Source organism: Ambystoma mexicanum, chromosome 1p (assembly GCF_040938575.1).
Source record: "Ambystoma mexicanum isolate Mex_15411 chromosome 1p, UKY_AmexF1_1, whole genome shotgun sequence".
In the NCBI taxonomy this organism is placed as follows: domain Eukaryota; kingdom Metazoa; phylum Chordata; class Amphibia; order Caudata; family Ambystomatidae; genus Ambystoma; species Ambystoma mexicanum.
Window position 1 is genome coordinate 744,250,606 of NC_090921.1, and position 21,853 is coordinate 744,272,458.

The 21,853-nt window shown below is 46.2% G+C and overlaps 1 protein-coding gene across 2 annotated transcripts in view; it reads right to left on the reverse strand.

Annotated features, from left to right (window-relative positions):
• Nucleotides 1-21,853, reverse strand: part of LOC138580074 (methanethiol oxidase-like) — a 443,490-nt gene that overhangs the window by 128,783 nt on the left and 292,854 nt on the right. For both annotated transcript variants that reach the window (XM_069650339.1, XM_069650330.1), the window contains one exon: nt 8,290-8,382. In XM_069650339.1, coding sequence (XP_069506440.1) covers nt 8,290-8,382 — 93 coding nt within the window. The remainder of the gene's footprint in view (nt 1-8,289; nt 8,383-21,853) is intronic.

The following is a 21,853-nucleotide window of genomic DNA, read 5'->3' on the forward strand; positions in this document are numbered from 1 at the left end:
ATTCCTCCTTTTCCCACTTTCCCCCAGAAGCTCACTGTCTCCAGAGCCCTGGTTCTCTCTAGGCTGGACTACTGCAACAGCCTCTTGCTAAACCTACCTGCCGCTACTGTTCGCCTTCTGCAACTAATCCAGAACAGGACTGCAAGACTTGTCCTTGACCTCAAGCCCAGGGATCGCATCTCTCCAGCCCTCAAATCACTCCACTGGCTCCCGGTGGCTGCAAGGATCAAGTTCAAGAACCTCTGCATTGCCCACAAGGCTTTCTGGGGCTGGGGACCACACTACATCCAACTCTCTCTTCCTAAGCACTTTCCTTCTCAAGCCCTTTGCTCATTCACCATCAGCTCTCCGAGGGTCAGACAAGTGGTGGGTAGATCTCTCTCCTTGGGTGGTGCCTCCCTCTGGCACAGCTTCCCTGCCTCTCTGAAACTTGAGCAGGACCACCCCGGTTCTGGAAGCAACTCAAGACCTTCCTTTTTGCTTCCGCTTTCTATCCCTCTCTCCCCTGCTGATGACCTGTCTGCTGTGCTAATTGGGTACCTGCTAAACGGCCAGTAGCCCCTTGCACTGCCTCCGGGCTACCGCGCACTTAGGGACTGTATTTGCAACCCTACAATCTGCTGCCTCCTAGCACTTACTCAGAGCCAGCCACCCCGGCGGCACTTACTTGAGCTTTGCCTATTGCACTCTCCCCTCCTCCCTCATCCCCTTGGAACTTCTCCTCTCCCCTCTCCCTTGCACTTGCACAATGACACAAGGCCTAGTAAGATCGTTTGTTCTGTCCCCCCTTTGTATACCCTTGTCTTGTTGCGCCTAGAAACACCTGTGTACAGGCACGTTATAAATGACTTATCATATCATATCTATCCTCTGAGAGTTCTCCTGCGGGACCTGAAATATTGGGGCAGGCCTTGATAGTAATAATCCGGGGACCATTGTTGTTTTCGCCTGCCTCACCATTCTCCACGACGTAAAAAAAGTGTACCACCGATATTTGGAAAAGTATCGTAGCTGTCACAATCTTCATACGGTGAACCGCTATTAAACATATCTGAAAAGTTTACCCCGTCTTCTCCCTGATCTGTAGGTACCCCAGGATGAAAATATTGCCATCCCTCATAGCTCTCAACTCACACGCTTTTGGCGGGTGTCACCCGCCTTGTAAACAGCTGACTCACCCGCCAAGCCTCATGCACGTCCATTTGTTTCAATGGGCCCCCTCCCCCGCCAAAATTAAAATCGGGTGTTTTCACCCGCCTTTGCGACACAAATGGTTGAGAGCTATGCATTAGGATTGTTACGGGTCTCCAAGTAATTTTCACTTAAATAGGGATATACTGTCTTGACTTTAAACTCCTTTATATCCTTAGCAAGCTTTCTAGTTTTTTTTACTGGAGGTCGAGGTTTTGAAATCATCCAATTGTTTTCTTATTTCTGCTAGTTTGTCTCTTGCATTCAGGATGGCAGTGTCATTTACAAAAGTATGTTCCTCATCATCCAATTGACGTTGCAATTGAGTAGTAATACTCTGTGCAGTAGTAACAGTGACAACAATTTTTGAAAAAACACTTGGGGCCTCATTACGACCCAGGCGTTAACCATGGCGCTATTAGCGCCATAGTTGACGCCGGTACCTTACCGATTCCGCCATGGTGAATGGCGGAATTACCGCCCCATTCCAAGGTTGGCGGGGCGGTAATTCCCCATTCACCATTGGCCCTTCCCCATTCCCATTTCTGCCCCCATGGGGCTCAATGGAAATGGGGAAGGCGGTAATTACGGTACCGCAAAGTGCGGTACCGTAATTACCTCCAAGGTCCCTTTGCGGGTCCCGTCCTTAACGGCTGGTAAAACCAGCCGTTGAGGGACGACCCGCAAAGGGACCTCGGAATTGGGCGCTAAGGGATTACCAGCACCACTGCCCTTACCGGTACCGGTAATCCCTTTACCGCCCAGGTCGTAATGAGGCCCTTGGTCTACATGTATAATGTTCTGAATGTATAAGTAATATCTAAATGTATTAACTGATTACTACTTTCTGCTGGAATTTGTTCAAATGCAGGTTTCCTCCGTTATGAATGAATATGGCTATTGAAGAAATGGAAATGTGTCCAGTTACTAAATCGTGCAGAGTGCAAACGTTTATTTCTGCAGAGAAAGGCGATTTCCAAAGAATACTGGTTAGGAACCGCATGAATATCCAAGAGATAACAAGGTAGCGTCAGGTGGAGTATTTTTTCTATTTCTAACATCTGACGCAATGGCGTTACAGACATAACATTTAGTAGCATTGCACTAGATGTGCTGAGACGCCGTTTTTCTCGTTTCTCGGCAGCCTGCAGCACTGTGATTTGCAATAGTGTCAGTCTGGGGTAAGATCTATACGCATGTCCATGTGCTTCATGACTTTAGAAAAAATACACTCCCTGTCTAGCGTGATAGCTCCAGTTTCTGAACATAATCAAATACACATCAGATTTTAGGCCCCGTGCTGCCTGCAGCACTTTCTTTGATAAAGTTGAAAAGCATGAATAACTGAAACTTATGAACAAAACATTGATGTATAAACAAGAGCGAAAAGTAATTTAACTGTGTTGATAATAAGGGATTCATTTTGGGGAGCATCGTATGGTAATAGTTTTCCCTCTTTTAAATCATCAGTTTGGGCAGCAAATAAAAACCAGTTATTCGAAATGTCATCTGCAACGTGGTTCCCTTTGCAAACAATAAGGGTCTTCTGTTTGAATGATGCAGTTAGTTGGATTAGGATGTGGGTTGCAGCACTCCCAGACACTTCTGTGTCTTTTTAAGGTACCTTTTTGTATAATAGTTTCCAAAATGTCTTTCCTTGTTTTTATAACACCAGGGCTCCTGGTCCTGAAGAAGGCTTGGTATAGAACGCGGAAACACACTACAGTGGGCAGGAAATAGTTTGTGAGGCGCACAATCTATAACATTGTGTGCTAGGCCCTTGGTTGTACTGTCTTTGTGTTGCCCCTGGTTCTAATACACTCTTGCTCTAAAGACCCTGGGACCCTGGTTCTAACACACTCTGGGTTTAAAGACCCTGGTTAGAATACATCTTTAGTCTAAATTTAACACCGGTTGTGGTATTTTCTCATCTCTTTTCTTTCTTTTTTCACCTCTTAGGCACTTAACCTTACTTTCTGGAATACTTTCATTACAATGCAATTGTGCTATATATTGTGAATATGGTTATGAACAACTAAATGAAAGATTGTTGTTATTTAGCAATACTCTATTCATTTCAAAAGTTTTGTGATAACTTAAAATAAACGGATTCTTTTGTTTTGAAGTTATTTTGAATTTATAATTTAGATTCTTTCCCAAAAGGGACACTATAGATGTATTTTTGAATGGCAGCCAGGGGGCACCCGTGGCAAGAAGTGCGACGGAGGATGTGGATTGATAGGGTGTGCCCTCCGGCTCTAGCCTGAGCATTGGGGTCTCATTAGTTGGTACGCAGGCAGGGCTGGAGGTACACATCATTTCCTGGAATATTTCAGGGTTGAGGAGATATGTCAGGTATGAAGAATGCCTTAGATGTGTTCCTCTCCATGAAGTAGTCTGCTTACAAGAGACGTGGGCAACAGAACCATTACACATCCCGGGTTATGCTATGGTTGCTTGCCGTTCAAGGCAAAGGAGGGAGGCCCAGTGGAGGAGTCCAGATTTGGGTTAAGGCTTCACTGTTCATGTCAGCTCTTTGTGTAGATAACGGTCTGGGGATTTTCTGGAGCTGCACCTGAGCTTTGTGGGGGTGGGGGGCGCACAACTGCTATTGATCCATTTGTATAATCAACAGGAAAGGTCAAATAGAATGAGGTCCTTTTCCCTCTTAAAGGATAGGTCGGATTCATGGAGGGAAAGGCGGTCACACAATCTGAGAGTCATCGTGGCAGGGGACTTCAACCTGTAGTTTGAACCCGAACTGCTCATGGGGGACATCTGCGAGGATGAGGATAGGGCCTGGGGGGCGGGGGGGTCGAGACTCCGGTGGCATCCACTCCCAAAAGAAAATAGCAGAAGGTCAAGGATGCAGCCAGCCTTTTGATGGAGTGTATCATGAGGACGTCTAATGGAAGATGTCCAGGTGACAGCCCAGCTTCAAATACCTTTGCCAGTGGAGTGGGTAGGAGCCTCATTGACTACATATTAGTTAATATAGAGTCATGGGCATTTATAAAGAATTTTGAAGTACTCCCCATGGTGGAGAGTGATCACCATCCCTTGATACTTACTGTTGGTAGCCTTATGTTTGGAGTAGCACAGGAGAGAGTTGTTGGTTTGAGTGTAGGCATGTCAACCAAAGGGCACGCCAGGCGAGCCCTTAAATGGGCTTTCCTTGACATGGTACAATTTTTACCAAAGATATATAATAGTATCCTCCAGACTTTAGTAACTCTTCTGGAGGAGGAGCAATGTCCAACTGAGGATGTTGTAACGGCAGAAGTGGAGGCTACTGATCGTTTGGGAACGTTCTTCACAACCAGCGCCAGGCTTGTAGAGAAAGCCTCTCTCAAAGTGAATCCCTGGTATGACTGGGTCTGTATATTAGCAAAAAGCTTGTTGCCTCAAAGCACAAAGGCGGTTGCAAAAGTAGGCGTAGCCACACTACCGGTGGCAAGGAAAATGTTTAATGTAAATGTAATTAAGAACAAAAAGGAGGCCTATTAAGAGGAGTTGTGGTGCCAATTGCTAACAGCCATTACTAACAGAGAACCTGGCAGGTTTTGGAAATTGATGGGGGTGGGTAGATCTGCAGCAGCTCATACTTCATTTGTGCTCTGTATTCCAGAGCAAACCTGGAATGGGCATTTCAAAGATCTATATAGTGAGGGTAGATTATACATCGATAGCTAGCAGCCGGAGGCAGAATGTGAACGAAGTCCATCAGATCTGGAGCAGAACCTTTAACCCTCAGTAGTGAGGATGTAAGACTGGCTCTTATGAGGCAGAAAACAGGCAAAGCTCTGGGGCTGGACAAAATTCCATTGGATTATTATACCACGGAACCTACAATCTGGATACAGCACTTAACAAGATTGTTCAACGGTGTCCCTGAATCTAATACAATTTCACTCTCTTGGACTAGGGCTGAGATCGTGCCTATATATAAGAAAGGGGTAAGGAGCAACCATGTAATTATAGGCCGATCTCATTGCTTGATGCGAGTGGCAACATTTGTGCCAAAGCTGTAATGGGCCACTTGGAGGAATGGATTGAGTAGCAAAATGTGATTGGACATCTACAGGCAGGGATTCAGCCCAGCACAAGTACTATCGACCAAAGCCTTTGCCGCCAGTTGTTAATGCAGTAAATATGTGACCCTGCAGAAAATGTTTTTCTTTGCCATTTTTATTGATCTGAAAACGGCTTTTGATACAGCCTCTAGGTTAAAATGACGGGAAGTCCTAGCAGGCATGAATATGCCTTCATGCCTGCTAAGGGCTATCCAAAGATTGTATTCAAATAATGAGGCCGTTGTTAGGTGGAAGATGGATGGGTGTACAACAAAGACGATAGGGATCAAGATGGGAGTATGCCAAGGGCGCTTTCTCGCTCCCAAAGTATTTAGTTTATTCATCAATGGGGCAATTAAAAGGTTGCTTGAGTTCCCTTGAGATGCTCCATCCCTGGTGGGCGATAATATCCCAATCCTTCTTTTCCCTGATGATAACATCCCAATCCTTCTTTTCGCTGATGATGCAGTACTCATGTCACTTTCTCCAAGTGGACTTAAGTCGTAGTTATCTGCATTCATGGAATTTTGCATGGCTTATAACCATTAATACAGGCAAGACAAAGACCCTGGTACTTAGAGGTGACAGGGCCAAGCGGAAGGCAAGAATAAAGTTGTAAGTAAACGGGGAGCTCATTGAGCAGGTTGAGACCTATGACAATCTCGGGCTGCGGGTAAAGGACTACTGCAGGTGGACTGCCCAAACAGCTAAATCTGGTCTGCCTCCATCGAGAAACAGCAGCGTGATTGCCAGCTATAGCAATGAGCATGGGAAGGGAGAGATTAGAGTGTCCATTGAAGCTTATAAGTTCCAGGCTAGACAGGCAGCCGTGTGCGGGGCAGAGCGCTGGGGGCATTTTAATAATAGCTCACTTTCTATAACTGAGAACAACTTTGTCAAAAATATATTAGGCTTGCGGTACAGCGTCCTTTAATCGCCGGATGTTTTTTCGCTGGGTTTTTTATGGCAAATTTTTCAATGAAAAACCCATTGAATTTTTTAGGGGGGGTTTAGAAAATTATATATATGGGGTGTGGGTGTAAGGCAATACCTAAACATTTAAAGGGAATGGGAGGCACCCTCGCCAAAAATACATTAAACATTTGATGGTTTTTTTCATTAAAAGATTTGCGGTAAAAAACCCAGCAAAAAAACATCCTGCGATGAAATGACATGGAACCAGGCTTGCCATCTAGTGCTCCAGACCTGCCCATTTATTTGCAGCTGGACCTGCAGAGGATAGCTTGGTTGTGCAGATCGAGACCTTTATTCTATTGGGCAAGACTTTGGACCACACCCAAGCTGCATAAATACAAGGAGGCGGTTAAGGATCTAATGGCTCAGCCAGGAGGGACTTTGCTCCCATGGTTCTTGCATGTATGGAACGACCTCACTGCCATTGGGTTTGGTGCACTTTGGGCCCAGCCAGAATTGATGTGCACTGAATCCACGCCTGCGATCAAAAGAGCACTTAGAATGAAAGCAGATTCAGAAATTACGCATTTGGTTGATCAGAAACCAAGGTTAAGAGTGTATTGGGATTGTAAACAAACTCCCGCCTATGAGGATTATCTTGATGTTGTACAGTCTGAAAAGCTAAGAACATTGTATGCTGAATTGCGACCAGGTATTCTGCCAGTGAGTGAAACAATGGAGCTGCAGCTGGAGAAATGGTGGTGGGGAAGAATGCCCACTATGTGGCATTAGACCGGAAAGCATGGCCCATGTTATGCTAATCTGCCCAGGATATTTATTAAGCCACCGTTCTTAGCCAGGTTAATTCGCACAACGGATCAGGCAATGCGATTGTGCCCCGAGTCCACTGGCAGTCCAACGGTGCATTCTGTGTGCAATTACCTGACCAGAGCACGGAGATGGAGAATGGCAGGACTATGAAATGCTGCCTGGACATACTTTGACTAATGTCTGTTTTGGATGAAGATGGTCGGGCTTAAGGATTTTAGTAATTTTCATGTCTCGTTGTCTCATCGAATGTGTCCCGCTTGGACTGGGAGTTACTTCGCAATGCAGCACTTTACAGTACTAGTAATTCATGCACACTGCACTTTTCCATTTTTAATGATTGTTCAGTGAAGTGTTCCCTTGTTTTAAAGCTCTGACATGTCTGCTGAAAGCATTGTGGGAATGGATGTTTTTTCATGATTTGTATTGATCATTGGATAATAGTACCAGTGAAACAAATGATTAGATCAATCTTTCTGATAGGTTTAACATGAGTAGATGAAATTACCAATAATGAAGGTATTACAACAATGTAACACAGCTATAGTGTTAACCACCATAGTTTTATGGAGATGTTTGGAAATGTTAGGAATATTTGTACATTGCTCTGCACAATGTTGTTGTATCTGTGTGTGCTTTTATGGCAAATTGCCAAAATAAATCTGCATCAAATTAAATGCAATACGGTGCTTTGAAGTTTCTCTGGCATCTGTTTCCCTACATAAACGACAGCTACATGTGCACTTTGGAATAGCGTGCACGGCGCCCATTCGTTCACCCCAGTAAAAGATTCATTGTTTCCTAGTGTACATGTTCTGCCTTCATAACTTTTTGTTTAACCGGGCTGAGAGGGGTGGGAGGGGGAGCACACCAGCTACCCAATCGGACGGTGGATTCCCAATTTAAGCCAGGAAGGTGCAAAGTAAGACTTCTCCAAAAAGCAAACTACATCTGAAATGTGTACATGCTGCAGGTTTGTACTGAAAAATCATTAGCACACTTTACAACCCAGAAGATCCATACACTTGAAACGTAAACTACATTCCAGAAAGAGTGAAGGGGGCAGGTGGAAGATGGTCCAACAGCAGGGATGAAATGTTCCATGCAAAGGGCAATCTGCTTTGCTTCTCCAGGCAGGTCTGATGTGTAATACCTGCAGCATTAGCCCTCTACACTGTGTGCGTATACGGAGGCAAGGAGTAAGAAAGCAAGGAGGGCACATTGATGGAAGAGAGGAAAAGGGGGATACAAGCTGAAGGAGTTCTGAAGAATATTTGCTCACCTTAACAACCAGTTGCTTCGGCTGGCAATCAAGTTCTGGGTCTTCCAGTACGGTGACAGGCCCCCCTTCAACGATGCTGCCTCCCAGAAACACCTGGAACACACAAGCATCAAAATGCAGGCTGTTTATGACATCAAAGACCCATTACAAGTGATATTTCTGCTCAATGAAAGAAGACCAAAGGATCAGGGAGAGTTAGGAACTAGGCCGTGACCTGGCGGGAGCAGTGCTTCCCAGTGGCGTAACACAAAATGTGGGGGCCCCCCTGCGAGCCATGCTCAGAGCCCCCCCCCCCAACTCAGCAACAAATCATGGGTTGTGCCACACTCTGGGCCGCCCTAGATTATGACGCTTGCACAATACGCATGACCATGCTGCTGAAGGGGTATGCCACACACTGTACTAAGAGAAAGATATAAATAAGTGTTTTAATGCAATATACAGCACACTTTCTGAGAGCCAGAGTGCTTGCAATTGATTTCTAGGGTAACACCAATCCAATACATGCAAGTCACCAACAGTGCACAGGAACATTAATGCTTTGCTATTAAAAATGCCAAGTCACATTGAAAACATGTCCCACTGGCTGCACAATGTAGACCAGTGTAGACACGTAATAACATTACAGTAAAGCATGCCAGCCCACATTTAGACATACCTAGACTGGTTGCACCAAAATGCCAGTCGAAGCAATAGCACTCATCAAGAAGAGAGCACACATTCAAGCCTGGGTCTCTGCAGCCTCTAATAACATGGCCAAACTCTATCTGCAAGGAAATGGTCAATTCTGTTGCAGTCTCTACCTCTCCTGTACCCTCCCAGGCCCTCTGTATGGCTCTGGCCACTCACTTCTCTGCTAAAACTCAGGACACCCTGTCCTCTATCTCTTCTTCCTCTTCCTCCCCCTCTTCCTCTCTTGGCCCCCCTTTGGCCATCTCTACCTCTCCTCTTCCTTTCTCCTCTTTCTCTCTGACAACACCTGACGAGGTTCCTAGACAAGCCTGATCTATCAAAGTGTCATCCAAACAGGTGTTCCTCTGCTCCTCCAGAACCATCAACGACAATAGTAACACCCTCGCTCCAGCCTTGGCCGATTTCTGTAATCACTCTTTCACAATTGGAATGTTTCCCTCTCCCCTTAAGCACACCCTTGTGCATCCACTCTTCAAGAAGCCGTCTGCTGATCCTACCTGCCCGACAAACTATCGCCCAATCTCCATCACCCCTTTCCTGGGCAAATTCTTAGAAAAACTGGGCATCTCCCAGCTTAATCACCACACTGAATCGGTTGTTTACATTACCATCAGTCTCGCTCCAGAGCTGACAGAGGCACGGAAACTGCTCTACTGAACACCCGTGAAGATCTGCTCTCTAACCTTGATTCCAGCATTCCTTCAGTCCTAATACTCCTTGATCTTCCTCTACTTTTGACTCAGTTAACCATGCCATCCTAATCAGTCGACTATGTGAGAACCTGAGCATCATGGGTCAGGCCCTGGTGTGGCTGACCTCCTTCCTCTTGGACTGCCCCTGCCAGGTCCAACTTGGTCCTTTTCTCTCCACCACCTCTCTCTCTACCTGTGGCGTTCCGCAGGGCTCTATGCTTTCACTCTGGTTTTTCAACTTCTACTTGGCCCCTTTGGCCTACCTGATCTCTACCTTCTCCTCTAACCCTCAGTGTTATGCGAATGACACTCAGCTTTCCTTCAGTCTCCTCTCCTCTCTTGCTCATTACTGTCTATCCACAATTCAGGAGTGGTGCGCCTACAACGATCTATGCCTTAATGCCAGTAAGACTGAGATCCTTCTCATTGGGACCCCTACCCCTGCATTCTGTCTCACTCTGGCTGCCCACCGTGGGCCCTCTTCCTTCGTCTTCCTGTGAGGCAAAAAACCTTCTTCGACTCCACTCTCTTTTTCTCTCCTCACATCTCAGATGTCGCCAAGAAGTCCCACTACCAGCTGCTCCTCCTCAAAGAGACTCTTCCCTTTCTCACTTTCCCCCAGAAGCTCACTGTCTCCAGAGCCCTGTTTCTCTCTTGGCTGGACTACTGCAACAGCCTCTTTATCAAGCTGCCTTTCTCTACTCTCCGCCCTCTGCAACTAATACAGAACAGGACTGCAAGACTTATCCTAGGCCTCAAGCCCAGGGATCATCTCTCCAGCCCTGAAATCTCTCCACTGGCTCCCAGTTACTGCAAGTATCAAGTTCAAGACCCTTAGCATTGTCCACAACGCTTTCTGGGCCCGGGGCCCGCGCTACATCCAACACTTTCTGCTAAAATATCTTCCTTCATGAGGCCTTACCACAGCTACCTCCAACTCTCTAAGGGTTAGACATTTCTCCAGGCAGAGAGTGGGGGGTAGATCTCTCTCCTCTGCAGGTGCCTCCCTCTGGAATGGCCTCCCTGCCCTTCTCAAACTTGAGCCAGACCACCTGAAGTTTCAGAAGCAGCTCAAAACATTCCTCTTCTCCTCTGCTTTCTCTCTCTCCCCTGTTAACCTACCTGACCTACCTGTCTGCTGTAATGATTGTTTGCTTGGCTACCCTCAGAGTCTCACTGGGTACCAGGCCCTTTCTTGATCAGTCACCCTTGCACTGCCTCCAGGCCTACCATGCACTTAGGGGCTGTAACTGTAACCCTACAGTCCCTTGTTCTCCATGCACTTCCCAGAGCCGCACTGCCCTGGTTGCACTTACACGGAACATTACTGCCCTGTTTATCCCTCCCCTCTTCCTTGCACTTCCCCCTCCCTTTCCCCTTGCACTTCTTGTTCTCGCACTTGCACAATCTGAATGAAACAAGGCGTAGTAAGATCTTTTGTCTTGTCCTCCCTCTATCTTCCCTCCTTTGGTGGAGAGGGAACAGGAGACCGCTCATCTCAGAGCAGTCCATAAGTGGATGTTTTCAGACTTAAAGGAGAGTGTTAACTGCTTGTAACATTGAAGCTGCACTAGAATATTCTCATTAAAATGCGTAAAGAAGTTAGATGCCCCACCCAAATCAGTTTGCCCCTCCCCGACCGCCCATGAAGTTAGCGCCTCTCCCAACATTTGAAGGATTAGCCCCCCGAAATGTAGGTTTTGTTGCGCACCTGAACACAAGCACACACACCATTTACCATATACACACATGCCCACCCAGGACTGAAGCATAATGGAAATAATTTATTTATGAAGGCACAGTGACTTCAAAAATAAACTATTTATTTTTGTAGTCATAGGGCTCCCTCACCCCATGACATAGAGGCCTCCAGCCTGGGGTCTTCCATGTCATGGGGTGAGGGGACCCCGTGGACTTCAAAAATAAAGCTTGTTTTTGAATTCACTCTGCCTTCCTAAAGAAATGATTTCTGTTACATGAATGCAGAGTGAATTCAAAAAGAAAATGTAAAAAGAATTGATTTTTTTTCTTTTTTTTTTAGCAAAGTGGGGCCCCCTCCAGGACATGTCCTAGCGGGCCCCCCGCACCGTGGGGGCTGCGGGGCCTCCCCTTACGCCAGTGGTGCTTCCCCAAGTGCATTTCTCAGCCTCTGCGCCACTCGACTGGGAAGCAGGCAATCTGCCAAAATTACAGAATCACTTGCCAAGGACAGACCCGAGATAGTAACCTGGCTGGCAGAATTGCTTCCACCACCACTGAAATTCCCTGCACTGTTAGGGTTACCAGCCTGCTTGGTAGTGCTGGGATTAACTGGCCATCAGCTGGGGGCTTACATGGGCATCCACCCCCAGACTCGGGTGTCCATCATGAGTTCTTTCAGCTGCACATCTACGGCCTGGCATAATGGATCCTCATGAGTGACATGGGGTGGAGAGTTGTACGAGAAGCATCCTGCCACCATCCCCAGACTGTCTGCGGTACTAGCAGTTCGATTGCTGCTGCCACCTGCTAGCTAACCTTCACACATCTGTAAATTAAGTAGTGGTTTCAAGGAGGCAGTCAGGGGGAGTAAAGGAAGCCCAGGTCTCCGGTTTGTGAGTCCACTGTGAAGGGCATTAAGGTTTGCAGCACTTGGCCTGTGTGCTGGCAAGCTGGATCTGGCCTCTAACATTGCATGCTTATGCTCACTGATGGCTAGTCAATTTCTTAAGAGTAAGGTTGTAAATCTTTTCTCTGAATTACCATGAGTGGCAGCCCAAATACACCAAGTGGATTCACTGGGGCTCTCCTCTGAAGACCATTATTTAAAGAAAGGAGTTGAAATGGTGCATTTGACAGCACATATTTCAGAGAAATGGGGTAAAAAGGAGTACATTTACAATGGGACTGGTAGTGTAACACACGGAAAAATCAAGTAATTGCCAGATCATGAACAAACATCTTAAAACACATTTTCACGATGCAATTGTCCTTGATATTTGCCAACATTGCAACTGTAAAAGACATTTTAATAATGTTGGTGCACACAATATTACCCAGCGTTGCTACTGTAAAACACAGTTCATGATGCCTGTGCCCATAATATATGCCAGCATTACCAACGTAAATCAAATTTTCATTATGCCTTCTCCCATAATAGAGCCAGCATTGACAGTGGTCACAATACTTATTTTATTTATTCATTATTCATTTATATTGTTCCACCTGCAGTATGCAGATTGCTATGTATGCCAGCATTGTACTGTAAAACACATGTTCATGATGGATGTGCCCAAAATGCCAGCATTTCTTTTGTAACATGATTCCATGATGTTTGTTGCCACGATAAATGTTAGCAGTGTGCTACTAATCATGTTATGCTGAAAGTGCAACAACAATATGTTGGGCTTGCCTGGGGCCCATCATACGCCCACACATCACACACACATCCACACGCGCAAGCACACCCATAGACATCCACTCACCACACACACCTTTCTCACAATCACTTAACATTTTCTTTTTATTTAAGTTCCTGTTGCCTGCCATCAGTCCCTGTGCTTCGCCATCTGCCTGGTGCTTTGGCCCATGCCTGCTCCACCAGGAAGAAAAGAAGCATTATTAGCCTAAAACTTCTTAGTCCCTGGCCATGCAGACCTTATCCATGTCCAGGTCCCTGAAAATGTAATGACCACAAAGCTTCAGCTGCACTACGAGGAGGGGGCATAGGCATGCCCCTCTCCATACAGGGGCCGAGCCAACATTGCCAATAGTGCTTTCCTCTACCTTTTATTTTGTTAGCTGGATCTTCCATAATGGGTACAATGTGGCTGGGAAGCCATCCTTGGTGGCCCACTCTTCCTTGCTACCAGATAACATCTAAGGGTGCCAGTCAGGAAGGAAACTCCACTGCAGCTCTTCCTGCTTCTTATGTTATGGCACCTTGCTTGCTCGCTGCTGAGTTGCACCTTAAGATCCTGATTGAAAGCACTTCTGTAAACTAGAGTTTTTTTTATGACTGGTGCTTTCTCCTCCAGCTAGGGGTCTTGTCTCCTCTCTATATCTCTGCCCCTGGTCCAGAGATGACACAGTGGCATCAGAGAAGTGTTACCTTGTTTCTACATATCAATTTTCAAGAAAGATCGAGGAGCAGGCAGGCCTCTCGATCCTTACAGGTAGCAATGGTAGATAGTCATAGACACCTTATGGATACATTGCAGCCTGGCCTTGGGTGCTAGAGAGGGAATGCTCACCTCAAGACTACCATTGTGGTGGGTTCTTCGGTGGGCAATGTGAACTTCGGAAATCGTTTTTCTGGGGCGAAATTGTGTGGTGAAGGAGTTCCTTGATTCTTGTGTCATACAATATAATTTTAAGACTCGTGATTTTGGCACAGGCGGCATGGAGATGGGATTTCTGATAGGTAATTTAATGGGGGTCTGTCTTGATTTGGGTAATGCGATTGGTGATCCGAGAGGGCCCAATTCTTGGTAATTATTCTTCTTTTGTGTCCACCATTCGACAGATGTTTGCTCCCCTAGGTCACGAGTCATCCACTGAAGGGGTGCTCTTTGAATTCCAGCAGGGCAGCATTTGTGTTCTCTGTTACATCACAAGGTTTGAGCAGTTACTTGCATGGAATTTGTTCTGCAGGTAATTGCAGTAAGACATCAAGGAGGACTTGGCCAGGGTAGTTTGCCAAACATTCTTTCAGGAGTTTGAATCTTTGTTGCAAATCGATGTCCGCCCTCTGGGGAGATGGGAAGTGGCGGTGAAGTGGTGAATTCATTGTGCCACCAGTGATTTCTGGGCCAGAGGAGCCCATGCAGATTGGGTCTGGTCATGGCCCGCTGACTTTGGAGGAGAAGGTCTGACGGCGGTGGTTGCACCTATTTTTGTATTGTGGGGAGAAAGGGACATCTAGTGTGGAAACGTGTTTCATGTCTGCAGATGGTGTGGTGACATGAGGGAGGAGAGGCGCCATCTTGTTGCATATTCAGGAGGACAATAATATGGCACATTCTCTATTGCTTTCTTCTCGCTCTCTGTGGAAGGAATGTCTAGGCTAATTATGTGTCAATGAAGGAGCCTTGTTCTGAGTGGTGGACTCTTGAGAGCCTGTTTCCTTTTAAAACCCATATGTAGCAATTAGGAGTTTCATGTTTTGTCAAAGAGGTATCCAGAGTGACATCATGGGGAGAGTCCACATTATCATCAGATCCTGTGTTTAACATAGTATTTATTTAACACCGTAAATGAGTCCTTTACTACTACTAGAGAGCAAGTGTCGCTATTGCCATTCTCTGTGCGATTAATTTAGCAGAATGTGTTGTTTTTGATCCAGCAATTTTTCTACAAGGAATAAAAACATCAAAAGGAAATATTAAAAGTATGACATGAGAAGGTGGCTTCTGGAAATCAAGGGATTAAAATAACCTTTGACTTTGCAACATTCTTCTTGGTGGGCTGAAGTAACCACAGATATCCTCCAGACTGTGTCCAGTTATTCTGTTTGTGCTAAAAGCAAATTATCTCGCCAAATATCAGCTGGGTTATTGAGACCTTTGGAAGTTGCTCCACAATCTTGGTATACTAGTCCGAATAATTCTGTTGCTCTCCGGATGGCTCGAAGGTGCTCACGGGGATAGTCTTATAAACTCTGCAATGGAACAAACATGTACTCAACTAAACGATGAGCAAAAATGTGGAGAGTAAAATGACCTGCCGCCCAAATGGAAAAGAAACAAGAAAAAGAAGAATATGCGAGTATACTGGGGGGATGCAAAACACGCAATGAACTGCTCGGTTCTGAAGGGGGCCTAGGAGGGTGAGCGGGGATCGGATCCTCCAGTACTAATGGCCAGAGATATGGGAACCAGGAAGGAAATGGTGACCACTAATAAAAGCAGTGCATAACAGGTCCCAACGGAACAAGGCAGTCAATGAAGGAACTCCACAAAGGGAACTCTGTGAAATGAAAGAGGACAATGAAGGAAGTCCACAAGCTGGATTAGGATGGAAGTCTATGAGGAGAACCATGGGCGGAATGAGGGCTAGGACTAGACACAGGTCAACAGGGATTCCAGAAGGCAATCCAGTTATGTGTCCAGTAGGCAGCAAGAGGGAACAGCAACAGGACAGCACATAGTCCAGTTAACCTGGTGGAGTCAATACAAAAGTGGGCAGCAACCAATTATCACGGAGCAAGACAACCGGCAATCCAAACAACTAGCCACGGTTAGCAACAAGTGAACAGCGAACAATTACCAAATGGCTGGAGAGCAGACCAACAGGGAGACCAGACAATGTTAGCAATGAATAGGTAACAGATGGATTCTAAAGGATGCAGCAGACAATACAGGAAAGAAAATCTGGGTCCGCAAGAGATTAACGGTAAAGCCGAAACAACTTGACATGAATGTTTTGAAGGATTTCCTCCATTGCAATTTTTGCCCCCCTCCCCTGTTTTAGCCGTCTAGTATCTTTGCTGGCCTACCTAGTGCTTAAAATATATTTTTGTGTATCTGCTGCCCTGGTACTCGTTAAGGCTACCAGGGCAGGGATAACTGTTTACTCCCTTTTCTTGTCCCCGTAAAAGTCTCCTCCCCCAGTGTTTTCTGCACAGTTCTTTTATTCGGAGGAAGTGTTTTGCTTTTTTCATCATGCCACTGTTGTGTCACCATTTTAATACCTCACGGTTCCTTTTATCCTTTCACCGTAGCCAAAATGGCTACCTTACCGGTGTAAGCCCTGCACATTAAACCACAGCTCTCTTGGTCGTGAACCTCAATTTTGTCAGCAAGAATGACCATATGTGGTCATTCATCTTTGTTGTCTGTAGACCAAGCCCAGAAAGGGAGTCTCTGAGTGCATGCAATCTAGTCTGGCCTAGCTAGGGTTCTGCAAGACACCCTAATCTACTGTCCAGTGGATTGCATGGAAGTTGGCTAGCCATCCATGATTGGATGGCAGACTTCACTACAAGTGATTGGAGGGCTGGCGGTAACCCCTGTGGATGTGTATATCTGTAGGGATGACAAGCCAGTCGAACCACTCGGGGGAACCAGCAGAGATGCTGAGGATTCTGCTGGAAGCTATTCTGCTGTCATCGTATCCTCATGAAGGTGAAAATCTTTCTTCTGTTGACCAGCGGAAACCTCCTTTAGGTTATTTCTCCCTGTGAGCTGGCAGGCACAGCGGTTCACATTCCTCCACAGCCTCTGGTGCTTTCCTGATGCTCCCTAAACTGATTTCCTCACATCCTGAGTGGAGGCCCCTGTTGTACCTGGACCTCGAGTGGGGTTTCGTACTGTTCACCCTAAGTCACAGGCTTGCTGTCATGCGTCTGACAATGCTGACTGTGCTGAGTGCCTGTGACCGGCTTTAGAAGGTCATCATTAATCTGCCGTCACTGCTGCCGTGCCCTCCTCATCGTGGGTCCCCTGAAGGAGGTCCCCCACCATTGTGCATCATGATTCTCTCGCCCGGCTTTTTTCTGAGCTAGAACCAGAGCCAAGAACTGGTGCCTAGTCAGACCCAATCTCAACACCCAAAGTGAGAACCGCCCCTGTGATTCCTGGGCCTTTCTGCAGCATCTATCATCCTGGACAGTCTTCCCTGAGTCCTTTGACCCTCATCTGGTCACTGATATCCTTTGTCAGGGTGTCTGTACTGTGTTTACAATCCCACTTCAAGCCCCACGACTGCAACTGTTTTCCTAGGGCGGCATGTAGTACGCCTCTGCAGCATCCATTCCTAGGCCTGCAGTAGACTAACCTGGGCCTCTATCCCTTCTGGTGGGGTCCCTCGACTCCCCAGCTGGGTGGTTGCTTACTCCTTAACTATTGTGACCTGTAGGTAGAACTGATCGACTTTCTCTTTATAGCGGGAAGTTGACTGTTGGGTCTGCCCCATTCATCTCTAGGGACAAATCTTTTCTAACTCATTTAAATGTCCTCAAAATGTACACAACTATTACCTACCAGTGATATTAGTACTTTTGGGGACCTCTCAACCCCTCACCCACTCACCAGCAGTTTTCAACTCACACCTGATTTGGTTAGGACAGTTGGAATCGACTTAGCTGTACTAAGCATTGCCATGATTCTACTCACGTTTTGTTTATTTTGGCCAGGGTCATAGGGAAAAGACACCTTCCATTGCTATCCTCATAGAGAATTATATGAAACACGCTCCTCTCCCTCAATTGGTCCATGGTCGGTCTAACAGAGGGGTCCCACCCTCATGGGCCGAAGCAAAGATAATCTCAAGGCTAGACACCTGCAGTGCGGGCACATGGACGTCTCAATCCGCATGTAGCCTTCACTAAAACATGCACACAAGGGTTCAAACACTGGATCCCTTAGCTCTGCGGTTCTTCATTGTTCAGACTTGTCATCTGCGATTTCTGCTCTGATTGAAGTGTGATGCTTGTTAAGCCTCATTTATGGTATCAGTTGTGTTTGTTAATTATCCAAGGCAGTTTTGCTTGTTGAATCCTCACTTGGTTTTAGGACTGTGACCAGGAACATGGGCAATGGGATGATGCGGGGATGACTTATTGGCATTCTTCATCACTCCCATCCTCTCTGCATTCCAGATCCTCTGGTGGACTTTGATCCCAGTTGATGGCTCGAGACATACGGGAACTAGTATGGGAGAGAATTATATGCATTGCTTGTCCCCTAATGACAGTTCAACATTTTCTATATATTTTTGTAAGACAATTGCTTGCCAGCATTGGCCGGTCTTGTGGTGTGGTCACCACTCACTTGGTTTAGGACTGTGAGGAGGAAGATTAGGTAAGTAATAAAGATTACCATTAAACAATTGATAATTCAGCACAGACTGAAATTAGATCTCTCCAGCACCCGAAAGCCTGCTGTGTGCTATATGTTGTACGTGTCTCAGCAAGTGTTCAGACATTTTCCTTCCGTCATGGCAGAGAGGGCAAATAAGTCTCAAGATGCCTTTGATGAAGTAATGGAAACATTCGTAGACAATATTTTCCTAAAGTGCATGTAGTTATAATTAGGCACAAATGTTATACCAGTTGCCAAATTATTTAACATTTGCATTTGTGCTAAACATTGAGAAAATGCATGTTACTACACGTGTTGCTGCTTGTGTCATACGCAATCGAGCAAACAGGTTTAGCCTCAGACCATTTTATATAAAGATGTCTGTACTGGGCAAAAGTGAAGCAGTAGGATTTTTGTATGCATGACAAAGTCCTATCCACCATATGCACTGCTACCGTGAGGTGATAAAGGAACGAATCCCAATAGCCCTACCATAGGTCCTTGGACATCTGGCCTCTTGAGAGTAGGGATTGAGGCAGTGAAATATCTACCCCACAGCCAGGGGGTTTGAAAGTGTAATTGGAAGGGCCCCTCCAGTCGACACGTATAAAGTGCCCGTGAACTGGCAATCCTTCACCCACCAAGTTTATTGAACAACACTAGTTGCCCAAGAAAGATAACAACACACCCAGCAAGGGATTAAAACGGCACGGCTATGGGTGGACAATTCGCACCTGCAAGCTGCTTGCTCTTCTCCACTGATTCACCTGCAACACCAATCCTCACACACCACAGAGACCCTTTGACTCCTGCCACAGAGCCACGTACAGGCTCCATTACCTCTGCCTGACTCCAAGTTGGTAGTGCAACCCTTAAAGACTTCTTTTGCTACCAGGTAGCCCTTTATCATTCCGAATTATGAGCTGGGGACAAAATATTGGGCAAAAGGGTTATTGCTTATGGGATTAAAATAAACATTTTTACAAAGAGATCGAGAGGAGGGAATAACTAATCATGGATAAAAAGTCACAATAAAAAGGGGGATAAACAGCTCATTAGAACTTGATGGGATTATCACAGTAATCAGCTACACTATAAACAAAAGTGCACCAAGCATTACAGGGAGTGTCACAGACCAGGCTATCATCCTTGAGTCGTTAAGAAAGAGAGAGCAGGAAAGAAGAAACGGGTGGGGACCAGAAGAAAATCTTTGAGAGAGAGTTTACAGGGCTTTCTGAGGAGTATAACTTAGATACTGTCTGAAGCCCGACCCATCGGAGGAGAGGGCACTAGGAGCACGCTGAGAGAAATATCTCAGGCACTGAAAGACATTAAACCCCAAGAAGGAGAAAGAGCCAAAAAAAGCGTGTTGGGAGCTATAGCTCAGACACTGGCAGAAACCAGACCTCAGCAAGAGCCAAAGCCTACTGAGAGCTATACACCAGACACTGGCAGAGACCAGACATTGAGAAGCAGCGAAAGCCAAAAGCCCACCGAGGGTGTGCCTCAGACGCTGGCAGAAACCTGAAACAGAAGAGGGAGACCCAGAACCATGTTGATGGCTATATCTTTGACCCTTGCAGAGTCAGACATCAAGTAGGAAGGCAAGTCATTAGCCCACTGGGACATACATCCCAGACACCAGTAGAGACAAGAGGCAGACAAGGGGAGAAGCAAGGGAGACTCTTTGGCGCTATAATGCAGATGCTGGGAGCCGACCAAAGGCTCAGGGATACCCATGGCCAGAGGCCTACAATAACAATTCCTTAAAAGAAGCATAAGCAACAAGGGCAAATACTTGCTGTTAGGAATGTGTAAAAGGGTATCATTCTTAGATAAAGTGGGCAACCCACAACAAGACAGTGATAGTTTCTGAGACAATATTTGAGGGTAGGAGTGCGTAAGACGCCTCGTGGCTAATGGTCAATAATATCAGAGCATGTCATGTACCCTCAAAGTTCTTGTAGGTAGGTGAAGCCAAGTAGCAAGCTGGGGTGCTATACTAACTGTAAGTGTGAGCCAAGAAGAACACTGGTCCATATACATAAGGGACAGTATGCCAGTCAGGGAAAACCTCAATTCCTAAAAGTAGGATCTAGAATTACTCTGAGTTAACCCTCCCTGACAACTTTAGCACCAGTATCTTTATTGTTTCTGGAGTTCTTCCCCTGGATCCTGTAGGTTTTAACCTCGCGCAACTCGATTCATAACAGAACAAGTGTTGAACTTCACTGACGGCTTTGCTGTGTTCTGTTGATCTTTTGTCCCATATGTTCCCTGGGTGACATAAAAAGAAACAGATTTGCCACAAACGAAGCCCACTCCTTGCCTGCTCAGTCTACTTACCTTATTATATACTAGTGTCCTAGCCAAATTGAGAGCAAACCATATCTGCTCTATTACCGATCACTCTGGCAGAATACACAGGCAAAACCATTTCACTCCATATGTGTTATGCACTGGTGCAAAATCTTTTTGCTTCATTCCATATTCGCACAAAGTGCATTTGCTTGATTCTTAGCACCATTGCCTCAGGCAGGTGAATTGGTAGATAATTAGATGGCAATGTTTAATTCCATGCACCCATTCCTAAAGGGGGTTCTGAGAGATCCCGTCATGGTGCTGAACAGTCTATGGGCCTCATTCCGAGGTTGGCGGTAAGGGGTTAACGGCGCTGGTAAGGGTGCCGGTGCCGTTAACCCCTTACCGCCGCATTACGAGGTCCTTTAGCGGGTCCCGCTAAGGGCGGCTGGTTTTACCAGGTGCCCTTAGTGGGAGCCGCTAAAGGACTGGGAGCTAATAACGGGCCTGTTATTAATGGGCACGTTGTTAGCTCCCTCCCCATTCCCATTGAGCCCTACGGGGGCTCAAATGGGAATGGGGATGGGTAAATTGAATGAGGAATTACCGGGTCCTCCAAGGTTGGAATGGCCCGGTAATTCCTCATTCAGGGAACCCGGACCCGAGTTTGGAGGCAGCCATGCCGCAAATAGCAGCATGGCTACCTCCAAACTCGTAATGACCCCCTATGACTTGGAAGTAGGAGACTAAAGGGACAGCGACACAACAGTGTAGGTGGTGTAGTTATGGAGGACTGATACATGGAAGCAGTGAAGTGATGGGAGTAAACTCGCCAGTGCAGTGGTGGGCAGTGGAGGGCACTTTATCATTGCTCCGGGAGCACCATGCATCTTGTCTGGTTTAAAGTTTTGCCTGCCATTGGGAAAGTGTGTAATGAATGTGGTAAATTAGACCATTTTGCCAAGCAGCAGGCAGAACAATACAAATTACAGAGTCAATCTTCAGTAATGATCGGGAAAGGGACTCATGTGGGAGAAAGCTAGTAAGGTATGGAAGACACTAAGGAATGTCTGAAGATTTTAGTTTTTATGGTAGTTG